Below are 17,288 nucleotides of genomic sequence, written 5' to 3'. Positions count from 1 at the left end.
GCACTACAAGTGCAGACTGGACTGGGAAGAACTCTGGAGTTACTCCTTCCATAAACTGATAAATAGGAATGTGGTGCAGTGTGACCCCTTGGTCCATCTGTGTTTTTAATCTCCTGATAAATTCACTCCCCCAGGAAAGTGACAGTCAAGACCTGCAATATTCTTCCTGTAAGGCTCCAATGCTGATTTTAGAAGAGTGGAAATATTTATTTAGATGATGTCATTAAGTCACAAATAGCAGCATTTTTCTCAGCGCTGTCTACTTGTTCCTTATTACAGGGCACCTAAAATAAGATGCCTGTGCAAGCCAGGATATGAATGATAACAGAAATAAAGGAAAAGATGATCAGAGTCAGCAGCACTTATGTGCCATACCAGAATAGCTAATAAGTAAAATACCACCATTCAGACATCTGTGCTGTGAATTTTCAGAAGCCATCACAGTGATGCCCCCTGCAATCAAGGAAGAATATTCCATGGAGGGTTCTGCTTCCCTCTGCTCCTTCTCATGATGATAAACTTTGAGATGGGAAAGAGGGTGAAGCCAAACCCTTCAGCCATGGAACACCACACCAGCCTTGGCCTCGTGACAACTACAGGGTTTGCTCAGCTACCAACACTCTCATTTATCATCACCAGGTTTTAAAACTGTTCATTGTCCAGCTTTGGAAACTGCAATTATTGCAGACCCCATGTGCCTACTGAAGACCCATTGGCACCCCTGGATTAATTCAATCACTCAAACAGCACCAAGCAGAGTAGCCCAGAACAGGGAGAGCCTCAAACGCACAGGGCTGAGGCTGAACTAATTAGACTTTGAAACAGACTAATTATTTCTGAGGCAGAGCTGCCCCTTGGTGAAGCTGCTGGGACTAGGTCCAGTAGTTTTACACGAATCCTCTCAGGATTTCTACTCCACTTCATTGCAGGACATGGATAAACCCTGACTGTTCCTCCTGCAACCAAAGTATTTACAGCAGGATTAAGAATCAACCTCAGAGACTGTAAATTCAATATGCAAACACACTGCCTGTAATATCTGACATTTTTAAGTGGACAATTTTAGTGACTTGTCTCTGTGCTGTCTCTGACCTGAGAAAAAACAGGTAAATATTTATAGCTGTATCACCAATATATAAATATCCACCCAATTCCAGACTCTGCATAATGCACAGAAACATGGACAGAATTAGTTTTGAAGCTATTCTTTCTAGGAAGGATAAAAACCAAAAATGATCTTGAATAGCAAATGACCTAGTGCAGCAAAATGAAATCACACTGGTCAGATCACGACTGTAAAGAAAAGAAAATGGAATGGAGGCTCAAATACTTCTCAAATGTGTAACAAAAATCATAGTTCATGCTGCAGACATGGGAGCTGATCCAAATGCGTTCAGAAGAAATTGGTGCACCTTTTCTTTTTCCTTCTTGAAAGTTGAACATGTGCCGTTTTTCCTCACTTTCGTGGGTTAACCCATCTTTTATAATAACAATGGAGAATCCTGCCTGATGGTGAACATAGAAAATTGCCATTTCAGGTGGAAAGGAACAGGCAGGTTTGTTTATGCACAACAGGTACATTCATTATGTTTTGGATAAACAGCTTGGCAAGGTTGTAAACTGTGCAGACTGGAATATCTCAGCTCCTGGCTGTGTGTGCAGCTGGGAGAGCAGGCAGGGGAGAGGAGCTGCCCCAGCAACCTCTCCCAGCCCAGGCCATACCTGTCCTGCTCCTGGGCTCAGTGGCCAGCAAACATCTGGCTGTAATTCTGGCTGTGGTTCTCAGAAGAGGCAGAGTCTGATCATTAACAAAAAAACCTCCTTTGTGTGGCACATGAGAACATCCTTGTGGCTACCAACTTCCCCAGCTGGCACCACAGGGGGCAAGACACTGCAAAAAGCAGCACTTTTCTGTGGATTTTCTTTTTTGTACATACCCAGCAATACCTCTGATCCTTAAAAAACATCAACATCCTTCCCCACACTACAGAGATGGGAGTTTCACATAAAAACCTTCTGCAAAGACTTTAAAGCTCCAAAGTGTGAACATTGAAAGTATTTTCTTAAAACACCCCAAGTTACAGTATGAAACATTCACAGTATTAAAATACCATTGTTTCTGAGAATTTCATTTGTCAAATAATGCAGGTATCAGTGATAGTGGCTGGCAGATTTTGCAGCAATTGTTAAAAGACATTGAAATTATTACATATACTTGACATAACATATTTTAAAATACCAACTTCTAAGTGTCATAGCAGAGAAGCTGAACTGTCAGGAAAATGATGCCATCTCTGAATTAAAGCATTTGGTCCAATCTTCAAGAAAACCACAGACACACAGAGCTGTCACAAGGACAGAAATGGGGGCACTCTAACATATGTATAATTTAACATATTTTTTTTTTAGTGAAGTGAAAAATAAAGGCAATATTTAGTTGCACACATCTGTGTGTAATCCTCACCTCAAACTTCTGTCGGAGCTCTGCATTTCCATCTTCATCAGCATCTGGAATTGGAACGTTGTAGTATTCACCCTCCTCTTGATTCAGCAGCTTGTACCTGTGGTAGATTTAAAAAAAAAATGGTGACTTTATGTTTTTTTCCTGATCGATTCAAAATCTGATTTTGTTTTTTGTGTGTGGTTTCTATCAATGTCACAGGTATGCAAAGAACTGATCTCAAAGACCTAAAGCAAACTCAGAAAGAGAATAGATTTTACCTGAAATCAGATCTTTCATCCCAAGCTATCTGTCAAGGCAGTTTAATGGACAAAGAGATTTTTCCCACTCGTCCTGGGGTTTGATGGGAGACACCAACCCTGAGGAGGAACCTTTGTCTTCCATAGCCCTACACAACTGTCATTGAAGAAATGTCCTTTTTGAGATGTGATGAGTTCTACCCTCTCCTGGCAGGTAATGAGGTGGCATTTTATGAGATCAGTTTCCATGTGCTTTGAATTTGCCGAGCTATATATAACATGATACACTTGGTATTGAACACATCATATTGGAGATAAAAATAAAATTTGTATCACAAGATTGTGTTCACAGAATTGAGTTTGCAGCAGCTCTTGGCTCCAGCAGAAGTTTCAGGAACACCATAAAAGAAAAGGAATTGTTTTATTATCCCCCTTTGATATATATAGCCTGTGTTTCCTAGGTTTAGTTGCACTTCAGTGAATTTATAGCCTGAAACACAGCGAAAGCTCAAAAAAAAGGTAGATCACATTGAAAAAAAATGATGGGCTTAAAACTTTTGATGATATATTCTCTCCTTCTCTTTTCAGAAACTCTTACCATCCACTGGCTGGCATTTTCATAAGCTCTGACACTCCAAAAGAGAGTGACCCCATGAAATCATTCCTGGTGGTTCGATCCCAGTCCCAGACCTCTACGGATAACCGGCGATCTTTGTCTGTAGGTTTTAACTTACTAAAAAAGGAGAGAAATGGAGGAGTTGTCAACACCAAAATAAACGGAATGCATGCAAAGACCCCCCAGGAAATCAGGGTGTTGAACTCACAACGTGAATGACTCATTCCAGTCCGGATTCAGGGTAGAACGGATGGTTTTTGTTTTTTGTTTACTTTCATTCTTAGGATCTGGGATGAGCTTCAGTTTGACATAAGGATCTGAAAGTCCATTTGGATCCATGGGAATGAGGTTTTTTGCTTCTCTCACTGTCAATATAAAACACAAGATTACACATCACTGTTGAGAAAAAAATTACATGTCAGACCAGAGCTATTGAAGCACGCTGACAAATAAATAAGATGTGAAACCCACCTGTCAGACTTGGCATGGGAGAAACTACTTGTTGTAAAGAAAGGTTGTACTGAGTGATATTTATAAGAATAGCAGGGAGCAATGACAGGAGAGAAGAGTGATTCACAAGCAACACACAGCTTCCAGGCAGCTCTCCCTGCAGTGCAATGATTAAATACCCAAATCCATCACTGTAATTTTTCTAAGCAGGTACCAACTCTTTGTGCTTTTGTTCCCTCATCACTCTTGGGTTATACAACCACAGATTAGGAGGCAAATACTGTAAGAGCCACAGGCAGAACACAGGGGATTGCAGGGGATCAGGTGTTTGACACAAGCCCTCTTTGGAAGGTTTCTACCACCACCCTTCCCACGGATTCACGGCTCATTAGCTGTCAGATGGAATCCTTGGGAGCATTGTCATGACAGCAACCCAAGGAAAAGTGCAGGGAACACAAGTGGAGCTCCAGCTTCACAAAAATCCTAATGCAGCTTTGTACTTTGACAATGCCAAAGCAAGAAGCAAAGTGAGTTAATTTATCTCGAGCTGTTGCTGATCCCCAAGGAGAGAGGGACACGCAGGAACTGCAGCTGGGAGTGCAGGGTGTCCCAAAGGGTGAGCACAGCCAGCACTGCCCTCCCCTGGCACACACTGACAACATTTACACATCCTGGAAGAAGAATGCTGAAGAATAAAAGGTGAATTTCCTTCATGCTGTGAAACCCACCCAATCCCAGTTGAAGAACTGGGATCAAGCTGGGATGGGGAATTTGGAATTCACAGTTGGGCATCTCAAAACTTGGGGGCAGCAATCCCCTGAGCTTGTTTGGGACAGAAAACAGCTTCTACCCAGGAATTCCCTTGTGACAGTCAGAGCTGAAGGTTAGAACTGTCTCTGAAGGAAGGCTGCAAGAAGCTCTGGGGTGCCATGGCTCCTAAAGCACTCTGGCCTTTGGGAGCCACTGGGGAGATTACCCAGGGCTGACACTGCCCCTGCCACTGCCTTCATTCAGGAGGGCTTTCTAAAATTTACCTGCCTAACTGAACTAATCTGAAGGGAAATTTAGGAAAGATCAAGTGTTAATCAACTTAGTATTTCTCAATGAAAAGTGTTTCCTACAGAAACTTGGAATTTAGAACCACTCAAAAGTCAGTTAGACCTAATGCAAAAAAAAAAAAAAAAAAAAAGGCATCAGGATCTTCAGCAACAAATATTTACTGTTTGCTCAAGACAGTGTCCTCCTCTTCCCCCAGATTTCAACGGCATTTTCATACTACAACCCCAAAATTCTAGACCTTGGCAGGATTTCAATCTGTTGTTTCCCAGCACGGAGGTTAAAAGACATCCAAATAACAGAGATATTATTTTATATATAGAATAAGAGGAGTACAGGAATGTGAACTACTGCTTTGGAAGACTCTACTTTGTCAAGACAATTCTCATGCAGAGCAGATACTCTGATGTAAATTAATTAATGAAATTAGATCATGGCTGGAAACGAATCACATTGACTTGACCCAACAGTTGATACTGATTACGTTTCTTAAATTTCTGGTTTTAAAAGGAGAGACAGAAAATGCTTATGGACTAAAATTTTAGAATAAAGTGTAATTCTATTCACTATGTGTATTCCTCAAAGAATTCTATCAGGAAAATAATCACTTTGTGTTAAAAGAAAAGAACAGAACCGTGCTTTTTCTTGTGGACCATTTAATTTGTACTTTGCTTTCAGGCCAGAGAAATTATCCCCTTTCTCATTTACTCTAAGTTTGCCCTCTGGGGGTCTTCACACCTGTGGTCAGCTGGAAAAACATTTCTTTTCAACCCATGAAAAAAACCAAAACCACCAAATTTTAAAAATTTAGTGCACTGAAAAGAATCTTCAAATACTTCCAAGGAATAAGACTGAGATTAAATAACTTATTTTAGCTAAGTTTTTACAATCCCAAAGGGACTAAGAACCATGAAGCAAATGAAGGATGAAGTGACAGCTTTCAATGCAAGCTGCTTTCTCTCATCCTATATTTGGGTTTATTATTGCTTTTCTGATGGGTATTTTTTTCAGTCTTCTTCTGCATGGTTTTTGTGACTACACTGCCAGGTTTGGCACGGGAGATACTACTTCAAAATCTACTTTTTGATTTTTATTTCTATGCTGCACTTTGCCATAAGTGAGGAGCAGAACTCTCCACGTGTTCTACAGCTTCCTAAAAATACACTAGTAACTTTTCTGCTAAAATTCTCCAAAAAAATTGCTTAATTTTACCATCTCCAGGCTGAGCTTTTATGTTTAAATTTTCCCTGCAGAGGCCCAGCGTGGAACAGGCAGAATTTTGAGTGATGGGCTGGGTGGATGTGGAGGTTCTGCCTGGACAAAGCCACCCCTGCCAAGCCCTGATAAAAGCTGCAAATCAGCTCTGGCAGCAGGAGGACGTGGCAGCATGTGTAAAATTGCTGCTTTCTCCTGCAGCAAACACAGAAAATAGAGAAAAACCCAAAAAACTCTAAATGCAAGAAAGAGAAGCTCAGAGATTAATTGGGAAGGAAAAATGCAACATGTACTAAAGCCAGGCTGCTAACGAAGTCATTATCTCACTGCCTGTTTTAAGATATCTGGCCCATTTGTACTTTTGTCTGCATAATTAATACCCTCAGACATCTTTTTCCAACTGACTTAGCACTTCTTTTCCTGAGGAAACAGCATGATGATACTTGTGCTAAAAAGTGCTTATCAAGAATTAGCATCCAAGTGGTTCATCTCTTCAATGTGCCCTATTTTTAACAGGACAGATCAGGTTTCTCTTGCAGAATTGACATGAAGAAGAGATTCCCCTCCCCACCAAAGGCAACATCTCTTGTGTGTGGCTGAGAAAGTTAAATGAAAAATAACTCCATGAAAATAAATCAATGTACAGTGGCTGAATTCTGCTGTAATTGTAACCATAGCAAGCAATCCCATCCTGCTTGGTAATGATTGGTTAATTAAACTCAACACTATGATAGAGATGCTACTCTAAATTAGAGAAGGTTGAAGGGAGGTGAAGTTCAGCCTCAATTTGGGTAGAAACCTGAAATACTGCATGTCAGTTTTCTGTTATAAATATTAACGATGGTGACAATCTCTGTACTGAGGAAAGCAGCTGCCACCAGGAAAATTCATTAACATTTTGTCCAGATTGGACTCTCAATGGGGACTGAGAAAGCCCACAGATAAAAAGACAAGAAAGAGAAGCATGGATTGACGTCTCCAACAAATCCAGTCTTGCTCAGGTTTTCTTCTAAAACCCAGAAAAAATTATCAACTTACATTATGGACAAGATGTGCCATTTTCCTCCTCCTTGTTAATGGAGATCATAAATGTGTATTCAGTTGAAAATTCAGATTATTTGATGACTGTCCTACAGCTCTTCTATCAAGAACTGCTTTTAAAGCTGCAGTATGCATCCAGGAGCCATGGCTAAAATTGGGACACCCACTTTTCCAGGAATAGTGTAAGGACATGAACAAATACAGAGCTTGTTCTTAGGTATTCATCCTTTAAATAAAAACCTAAATAAAACAGAGTGGGCTGACAGAGAACAACCAACATTTCTCATAAAGAGAAGAACTTCAGGCAGGATTTTAGGGAATTCAAAGAGAGGATGACAAAGCTGAAACTTTTTCTATGAGATTGCAGGTCAAGATTGCACAGTTGCCATATGCAGCTGTGGATTTCCAGCTTCTTGAGGTACCAGCTGATAAATTTAGTCATGGGGATGACTAAATAAATGTTTCTGTCCCCTGGACAAAGCTGAATGTTTCGAGCAGGAGTCCACTCAGTTTCTTCACAAGTGAGTCACAGCTCCCTTTTTCCTGAATTCCCAAATGTGGATAATAAAACAGTTTACTAATCCCAGCAACCATTTCTCACCAATCTTTTAGTCCTGCAAGCAGGTGAGATGAGCAGAAATCTCTCACCCTTGTGCCAAAAGCTGCTTTTAGGAGACACTGCAAGACTTCAGTGGTCTCACCTGGCATGGTATCCAGAGAAATTAAGGAAAAGTGGGACTGCTGTTAGCTCCAATACATCATAAAGTTCCTCTTTTCTTCCAACAAAGCATTCCTAAATTGTTCCAAAATTCTCACTCAAGAAGTTTCTGGTGCAGGTTTTCTGATTTGCCCAGTTTCCAGATGCCTCAGTGAGTGACAGAGGATCTTGCACTCCCAACCAAGGAACTTTCTCCCCAGTATCCTCCTGCACCCCTCAATCACAGTTTCAGTGATTTACCTATTACTGAAAACAGTCTTTCTTCCCATTTTTGGATTTGTACTCACCGCATGCAAAGCCCAAAGCTGCCTCCAAAACTCAGCTTTCATAGAAGATTTATTAGGAGATTTTATTAAAACTCACTGAACTCTTCCTTTCTGGAGCTGCTTGTGACTCACGGGTACAACTGACTGAAACAAATCCTGCTTTCCAGGCAATTTTCAGTCTCTTTGGCTTTCATCACTGAAAGGGCTTTCAGAGATGAGACTTTTCTCTATTCCACAACTACTCCCCTGCCCAGTGAAGATTTCTTTTCATATCCCTCCCAAGCCTGAGCCCTGAAAAATGGCAGCAGAATGAGCACCTGCACTGTACAGGTGCTGTACAAGGAACAGCTCAAGAATATCCTTGTCTAGAACAAGAAGAAAAATGAACCAATGTCACATGAGACTTGATTCCTCTGTATTTATTGAGACATTCTCTCTTCCTAACAAAAAATGTGCCATCATCCCCAATACTTCTTCCCAAATTCTTCTGTCTGCAATAGATTCTCCAGGTTCAAGTTCACCTGGAAATCTCTTAGAAACAATTCTATTTTAGTTCTAATGGAGATTATCTTTACAAAAAATACCATCTTAAAATATATGCACTACTGGGCAGGACAGCTGCCTAATGAAACAAAAATCTTACCACAAGATGGATCAAATAATCTGGAAAAGGCTTCAGGTTGTTATATTTCTAATTCTTATCTTATATAAACATATAGGATCTAGTTAATATTTTTGGATGCAGGCAGATGGCCATTATTAAAAAATTAATGTTTTTTTTAAACACCTTGCATTGCCTGTTTCTTCATGGTAAAGTAAATTTAATGAGTGAAGTGGGAAGGAAGCTTTTAGTTACCACTAGGGCTGGCATTGCTAAAGGCACAGCTTTCCCTGTAATGACTGCAGCAACCCTGCAGATTCTGGGAATGTCAGAAAGAAGATATTAGTGAAATAAACCATGAGATTAGTGGGTTTTGAGATGTTAAAAATGTCTCCCACATGGAAACAATTCTTTGGGATCCCTTTATAGGCATTTGGTACTAAAAGCTGGTCAAACAGCCAGAATATTCATTTATGTTCCCTTTTAAAATCAGCTGCAGATACTATGAAATTAATGCTAACAAAGACAGACACTACCACTGACCTAGAAAATCAAAATAAAATTATCAGAGTGTGCACGGTGGGGTCTTTTAAGGAAGCAGTTCTGAAGAGAATCTTGGAATGTGCCAAAACTCTGCAGTTTGTGTCCCCAGCCTGTCTGGGTGCAGGCTCCTGCCCCAGCTGATGACAGGACATGAATATGCAGTGCCAGGAGATGGCTCAGCATTCCACATTCCTAAAAAATTCTGGGCAATATCCAGTGGGGAGCACGGAGCTCCTGGGGAGATCATTGCTGCAGATGCTCTGCAGGCATCACTCACAGCCCTCCTCTGCTTTTAAATAATATCAGCACCACTGAAGAATAAAACCAGATTTTCTGACCCTTGCAGCTTAGGAAAATACAGTTAAAACCCCCCTGAAAATTCTGGGCTGTGCTTATATGTGTTTTAATCACAGAGTCACCACCATCCTGTCTCTAAATGAGTGTCAGCAGGGCAGATCCTCCCTGTCAGCTGCTGTCACATCCAACTTCCAGTGCCTGAGAGGTCACAGTTTAGAGTCCCAATTTTGTGACAGCATTTTATATATCAGTGCACCAGATGGGTTTATTTTTCTCCTGAAGGTTATTGTTCTTTCACTATAAAAATAATTCAAAAAATAAAGTTAAAAAAAATCAGAACTGTGATTCAACCACCTACGAGCTCACTCAGAAGAGCCCTAAATTATAAGATGGGTCAAGGAGTAAACTAAGAGTGAAAAAACTTTTAGCACACATCAGGAGGAAGAAAATTCAGTGTAAAAAGCAGAGATTAAGAATAGCAAAAAGCACTTTACTATGCTTAAGAGCAAAACCCCCACGTCAATCCAACCTGTGAAAGGGTCATGAACTCAGAGATTTCAGAAATATGCAAGAGTGTTTCTATAAAAAGAAAACTACCACATTTATGTACTGCAAGTGCCATAAATTATTAATATTCAACTCAACTCCCAAGCAAGTAACTCAACCATTGAAAACAAACCACTGATGTTTAAGGATTACAGCACAAATGAGCATTGAATGGGGCAGATTGAGCAGCCCTGGAGAAAATGGTGAGATTGTGGCAGAGTATATCAATGCAAAATTCCAACTCCTCTGTGCAGAAGTGCTGCAGAGTCTCTACAGTTCCCAGAAAAACCTGGGTGTCCACACTGATGCACCTGGGCTGAAGCTCTGGCTTCACTAATTGGAATTAAATGCGTTTATACACAGGACTGAATTATTCCCACCATTAAGTGCATTCAGAACCTGCCAAGTTGGAGATGTGGATAATCTGAGGGAGCCACTGGGCAGCTCCTTCCTAGAATTCACTGGGAATTAAAAGCCAGCCCTATTTCCAACATGTTCTCAGGAAAACACTCAGAGTGTGTGTGTGTACTGTGGGGCTGCTTGGAAACAAAAGGCACCACCAAACCCCCCAAAGAAGCAGGCAGAGGAGAGAAATTGGGATGTGCCATATAAAGCACAGGTCAGTAATAGATTAGATGAGATCCAAACAGATAAAGCACAGCCCAGAGGAGCACACCCTGCAGCTCTGGGATGCCCACGGAGCTGCAATTTGCCAACACCAGGGGCAGGTTCCCTTCAGCAGCACAAATGTTGTGCATGCAATCAAGGCTGGCTGGGAAAGAATCAGCAGGAGCTAATTAATAACCCAAACAGGACGCAGAGCAGGGTATTGAGGAATTCAGCTGAAGGGGTTCAACACCTACAGAAAAATTCCTTTGAAACAGATTCAGACAAAGGCTCAAACCAAACAGTCAATCATTGGTTATTTTTCCTGCTGTTCCTAAACCTCCTGGACATTTAATTCACCTCCTTTCCCAAAGCTAAAGGCAGTGATGTTGTGCCTGGGAGCCCTGAGAACTGCATGTTCTAACAAAGGTTTTGTCAATAAGTATTTTAGAAGCAATGGCATTGTAGAAGAATATTTTTGCATTTTGTAATATGTCCATGAACTGGCAATTGCTAATTTCCTTTTCAGTTAAACACACACAAAAGGCACCTGAAATGTCATTTTGGCATGGTCCATATGGCATTTTTAATGTAAAAAACAAAAAAGCAGCTTGCTTTCAGGACAATTGTCATTTTTATTTAAAGCAAGCTTGGAAGCGCTGACAAGCTTCAACCACAACATGACTGTAATTGTTTTATATATAACAAAGTTATAGTAAACATTGTTATTGTTGTCCAGAAACCTACTTAATTGGGGGATGGAAATGTTTTATTTATAAATACAATAGAAATGCCATTTGCCAAGTACACTTGCACCTAAAAGAGCCTAAGGAGAAAACCTGTAAAATATCTGTTACAATTTTTCCATGCTCACCTCTCAGACAAGACCTTTTCAAATAAAACTCTGAACTAAAAGAATCCTTGTTTGTATAATCACTTTACAATGCCTTGGTTCCACAATGACTTGTGATAAACGCTTTTGTCCCTAAAAGGATTAAAAACCAACTGAATCATCAGGAAATAAGCAGGTTGTTTGTCAAATTGTGTGTATTATTGCAGAAAGTTTAAGCCATATTTAAGAGCCTTGCTGCAAAGCGGCCCAGAATAAAGCAAATATTAGATTTTGTCACTCGGATGATTTTTAAATTAATTCCCTCTCATGGTACAATTACTTTTAGAAGCTGCATCACCATCTCTGAAACGCCTCATTACTAAGTGAAACCACCTTCTGCTAATGACAGTACCTTGGACAAATTTCCCCCTCCCACGTTGACAGGAAGCTCTTTGAGAAGTTAAGCCACAATTAAGCATCACTTGCGATCTATTCTGATCCTTTCTAACTAAATTTTATAAAACTTCTCCTTTTCAATGCATTTGCAGGCTTTGACAGGAGAATATGGAGGTATTTGGATTTAGGGAACAAAGCCAAGGAGGAATAATTGTCACCAGGGTAGTTTGCTGGGTCTAGAAGCTGTAAAAATTCAGTGATGGTCTGATTTTCTCTATGCAAAGGAGATGTTCTAAGAAACCTCCAAATTTCTCCTGCTCTGACTTTGCCTCCAAATTCAATTCCATTTTACAACACCAGACAGGCAGCAATAAAAGCACTGTATCCTGTTCTGGATTCATGGAGTGTGTTCTGGAATTCCAGGCTTGGGATGGGTCTGTGGGGGGTGTGGGTGTGCACCTCTGGGTGTGCACAGCCACAGGTTATTCACAAATCCCAGAGAAACCATTCCAAGGAAAGGAACTGCCACCCTCCCCTTCCTCTTTTCTTTCCTTCTCCTTTCCTTTCCTTCTCCTTTCCTTCTCCTTTCCTTTCCTTTCCTTTCCTTTCCTTTCCTTTCCTTTCCTTTCCTTTCCTTTCCTTTCCTTTCCTTTCCTTTCCTTTCCTTTCCTTTCCTTTCCTTTCCTTTCCTTTCCTTTCCTTTCCTTTCCTTTCCTTTCCTTTCCTTTCCTTTCCTTTCCTTTCCTTTCCTTTCCTTTCCTTTCCTTTCCTTTCCTTTCCTTTCCTTTCCTTTCCTTTCCTTTCCTTTCCTTTCCTTTCCTTTCCTTTCCTTTCCTTTCCTTTCCTTTTTCTTTATTTCTGTCTCTGCCTCCTCCTGATCTTGGTAACCTTAAACTTATAGAATGTGAGAACTATCTCTTTTAATTTTAAAACTCACTGGGAGTAGTATTTGGGATTGAATCCCAGTTGCCTTTGTTTATTCAATACTCTCAAATACAGGAAACAACTCCTCAGCTGAAGAAGGCTTGGTGCATCTCTCATGCTCTAAAAATGATGGGTAACTTCCTGAACAGCAACTCATCCTGCTGGGCTGCTTCTGACAAGGAAAACTGACAATACAATGATCTTCTAACTAATATTTCCAAGTTTTTAAAGCTGTTACTACATATTTCCTTTTTTCTTCTTATTTTTATGAACACAACTTCATAGAGTTTCTTGATCCAAAGCCATGTTGTATGAAATCTTCACCCTTCTGGAAGAAAATTCTCCATCAGCAGCTTTTATGCACAAAGATCTGACCAAGGTACACAAACTCACAGTGTGTATCACACTTTTGTAAAACCTGAAACACTCCAAAATGAGCTGTTTACCTGTAACTTCCAGTTTGTCACCAGTGACTTCAGCTTTCAGATAAATCCTTCCTCTCTTCTCTGTGTGGTCCATGCCACAGAGGCTTGGGACGTTTATCACACATTGCTTGTGGACATTCATATCACAGGCTGTGGACATAAAAATGGTTCAGACACCCATGAGAAGCTAAAAATTTAGTGAAAATCTAATAAAAGTCAAAATTAAGACTAAATGCTTAATTATTGGCAAGACTTTCAGATTACAGCTGCCTGGTTTTCAACCAAATGCCACGGCTGGTTTCCATCTTGCAATACTTTCTGTAGAGAGTTAATACAACAGAACATAGAATAATCTACTCTAGAAAGCGAAACATATCATTAATGAAGTGCAATGGGGGGAAAAGTGAAAATGGAATAAAGACTTGCTGGGAATATGATTAAGAAAACAGAGCATTCACGTCAGCAATGAAGGGAGGCCGGTTTAATTGATTATTGGGTTTTGATAGTGGGAGTCTTCCAAGACAAATTAAAAACAAGGAAAATACCAGACCTTGACTAAAAACTGAATTGAAATTCCAGTCTTTGAGAGTATATTCACCCAGACAGTCCAAAGAGAGGCTTTCTCAAAATTGCCATGACAAAGGCTCTTCAGCCACATCCAACTGAGTACACCATGTTCTCAGCAGAAGAGGTGATTTTAATTACTAAGTTATTATAGTACTGAAATATCCACTTGAAATATACCAAGACTATAAATAGCTGACATTTGAAATTGTATTTTCCAGAGAAACGAAGTAAGAAGCTGTTATCCAGGGCTTCCACTTCCTTTCTAGAACAGCCTTCTGGCCGCAGAAGGAAAACTTCACTCACTGTCACATTTCATCCCCTGGTGCAGGAGCCCGTAGAGCAGCGACCCACAATGGTCACAGAAGGTGGGGCTCCCATAGGTGTGGATCTTGAACTTGTGCTTGCTCCTGGGATCCTGCAGGCAAAAAAAACACAGATTCTAAGTCCTGAAAGATCAATTGACACACCTTTAATTTATTACTTCAAATACCAAAAGCTTTCCAGCTTTGCAAATTATGCTGCAGGAAAACAAGTTTTAGTGTGTAGCTTGTTCACAGCCTTGCAGCGGTACCTGCATTGGCACAGGCACGTTGCCCTCAATTCCTAATTCTCCTTTTTATGGTGCTGTAAGAAAAAAATGCATCAGCTCAGGCTTGTTCCCATGATTTATGGACACTAAAATTCATTTACTGACTGCTCACATACATAAAGTTTAATGGCAGTGTTCAGCCTGTGGCTGAAGACTCACAGACTAATTACAGAATGTTACTGTCACTGTTCTGAAATGTGGCACAAAATACAGCAGGAGAACTGGGAATAAACTGCTCATGGGCTAATCTGGAATACATTCCAACGACTGTAAAATCAGGATTTTACAGATGGGATCATCTTGAAAAGCTGCAACTTTATAATCTCTACTGTTGTGAATGAAAGGGAATGAATTCTAACGTGGCATATGGTAAATATTTTACAGAGATTGCTGTACCCATCTGATTTTTGAGCAGAGACACTTAAAAGTGAGGACATTTTAAGGCTGCCAACAGCTTGGAAATGTTTCCTAATTTAGGCCCAGTGAAAGGGAATACACCCAAATCACTTAAACACTCAACACATCCAAAGACATCTGCTGTTTCTGCAGGACTAAGGGTCCCCCCTGGAAAACCAAGAACATTTATTTCAGAGGAAGAAACCACATCTTCCATATGTTCATCCATGCCAGGCCCATTGCAGAGATCCAGATGTGCACTGCCAAAACAAACATGGTGATGGCCCTGTCCTGGGCACACCCTCTTTATCCTCAAATCCTTTATGACCCCTCCCTGCCCCAGCTGCACTTTAGTCAGAACCATCCCTGCACAGCCTAGGTCAGGAACTGGGGAGAGCAGGAACACTTCATTAAAAACCACACTGGGGTTTGAAATCCATCCTTGCTAACAGTCTTTTCAGAAAGACCTTGGAAATTATGAAATGCCAGGTCTAAAACACCCTCAATGAAAACACAGCTGCAAAGTGAGACATTAAAATGTTTCCCTTCTGTCTACATTTTGTATGATACCTTTGTATTGGGTAAGAACTGTTAAATTGTCTTATAAGTATACTGATTTTTAAAAACTACCTGCCTATCAAAGCTTTCAAAAAAAAATTAAAAGGGGAGCTCAGCATGTTACTCAAAAGGGAAAACCTGCTGACTCTTTCCTCAAAATGAAAAGACCTCTCTAATATAAGTGCTTTCTGAAGAAATTGGAAGCTTTGATTAGTAATTCTCACAAAAATAGGACTATGAGAAGTCAAAATTTTGCCTTCAAATTTTACTATTTTGCCATATTACCCTTTGTGAAGGCTTTCAGTGTTTTGGTAGCGTTCTTCACGTGGATTCATTTTGGTATTGATTGCGAGTTTTGCAGTGAATCTATAACCACTACTTTTCACTGTATGGAAGGAATAGAGCACCCAGGATACCAAGTAAAGACTTTACATCACAAATTCAAATCAAAACTTTTTCAATACTTCTGCTCACTGTACAGCTTGAGATGCGAAATGCAAACTGCTACCAACTGTATTTATTTTGTAAACACAGCAAACCTAAATGGAGTGACAGCCAGGGCTCCAGAGAACATCTGTTTCATTATTTATTAAAGGCACAGCCACGGGCCTGGTGGCTCAGGGTCATGGGAACGTGGCTGTGCAGAAGGGTTCTCTGGTGGCTCAGTGACTCTGTGCCTTCCAAACAATTTAAACCGCAGTTGGGAAGTTAATTCTTCCCTAAATTCTTTTGTTTAGATAACAGAAGGGGACTTGTTGCCTTATAAATATCTACACTTAAACATGACTCTGGTAAGACGTCTGTGGCTAAGAAGGACAAAAGCCACAGCTCCTAAGAATAAGCAGAGTTTTAAAGTTGTGTTTGATGTCTGGCACAAGTGCTATTTATGAGTATAAAGTAATGGTATAGCGGGGGAGGAAATTATTACAGTCAATGTCTACTAAATACAGCAAACCTGTGTATTAGACTGAAATTATAGAACACTGCCAAATAATTTCATTCCAAACAATGGAATGTGCCTGGAATTGAGTTAAGCAGGGGTGTGTGTGGCTTACAAATGTTGTGACATGTAAGGACAATGTTCTGCACCCACTGAGAACCAACAGAAGTGAGGGCTCATGCCTGACTGCAAAGCTCTGCATGGCTACAAAATCCCAGGAAAAGCATTCTTAGAAAACAACAAAACCCAGCCACATAAATAAATAAATAAATCAAGCTGGATCAAACTTTCGGAGTTTGAGTTGGGTTTTGAGCCCTGTAGGACTCAATGTATATAATTTGAATCAGTGTTTTCTTTCTATATTGAATCTTAGTTTTCTATGCTGTGGGGCCTTTCAAATCAACAATTTTGATATGGATTAGATTTTGTAAGGAGAAGAAAATATGTTCTGACTATTATTAGCTATTATTTTATATGCACACACACAGTCCTTCATAACAAGAAGAGGACAATGGAAAATAGTACCAAAACTACTCCTGAACTGGAATTTTCATAGGAAATCTCTCTCTTAAGATCCCTTTAATAGAATGTCCTCAAAAACATTTAAAGCCTGCCACATAAGAGAATGCAATCTTCATCAGTGTTTTATCCAATTTTCTGCTTCAATTCCATGTTTTCTTATTTAGGAATCAAGTCCAAGACCATCTAGAGAAAGCCCAGAGATCACTATCCATCCATCACAGATGACAAAATTTTTCATCTTATTCCCATATTTACAAGGATTCCTCATGCACTAAGAACTACCCTTGAATCTATACCTCACATTTTAATTCCAAGCAATCATATTAATAATAATTAATAATAATTACTACATTGCCAGCTGCAATTACTTCTATTAAAATAAATTATTTTATCAGTTGTTAATAGAGGTTCATACTTCCCAGTGTTAAATATGCATTAATGAATTTATGTGCATCATAGAGGAAATCATGTTGTCCTTAGCTCC

The 17,288-nt window shown here is 40.0% G+C and overlaps 1 protein-coding gene across 3 annotated transcripts in view; it reads right to left on the bottom strand.

Annotated features, from left to right (window-relative positions):
* Positions 1 to 17,288, bottom strand: part of PRKCA (protein kinase C alpha) — a 146,929-nt gene that overhangs the window by 40,707 nt on the left and 88,934 nt on the right. For all 3 annotated transcript variants that reach the window (XM_030287463.4, XM_030287464.4, XM_030287465.4), the window contains exons 4-8: positions 14,103 to 14,214; positions 13,254 to 13,382; positions 3,525 to 3,681; positions 3,299 to 3,433; positions 2,465 to 2,561 (exon numbers count right to left, since the gene is read on the bottom strand). In XM_030287463.4, coding sequence (XP_030143323.1) covers positions 2,465 to 2,561; positions 3,299 to 3,433; positions 3,525 to 3,681; positions 13,254 to 13,382; positions 14,103 to 14,214 — 630 coding nt within the window. The remainder of the gene's footprint in view (positions 1 to 2,464; positions 2,562 to 3,298; positions 3,434 to 3,524; positions 3,682 to 13,253; positions 13,383 to 14,102; positions 14,215 to 17,288) is intronic.

Source organism: Taeniopygia guttata, chromosome 18 (genome assembly GCF_048771995.1).
Source record: "Taeniopygia guttata chromosome 18, bTaeGut7.mat, whole genome shotgun sequence".
NCBI classification, from domain to species: Eukaryota; Metazoa; Chordata; class Aves; order Passeriformes; family Estrildidae; genus Taeniopygia; species Taeniopygia guttata.
This window is presented reverse-complemented; position numbering and strand designations above follow the sequence as displayed.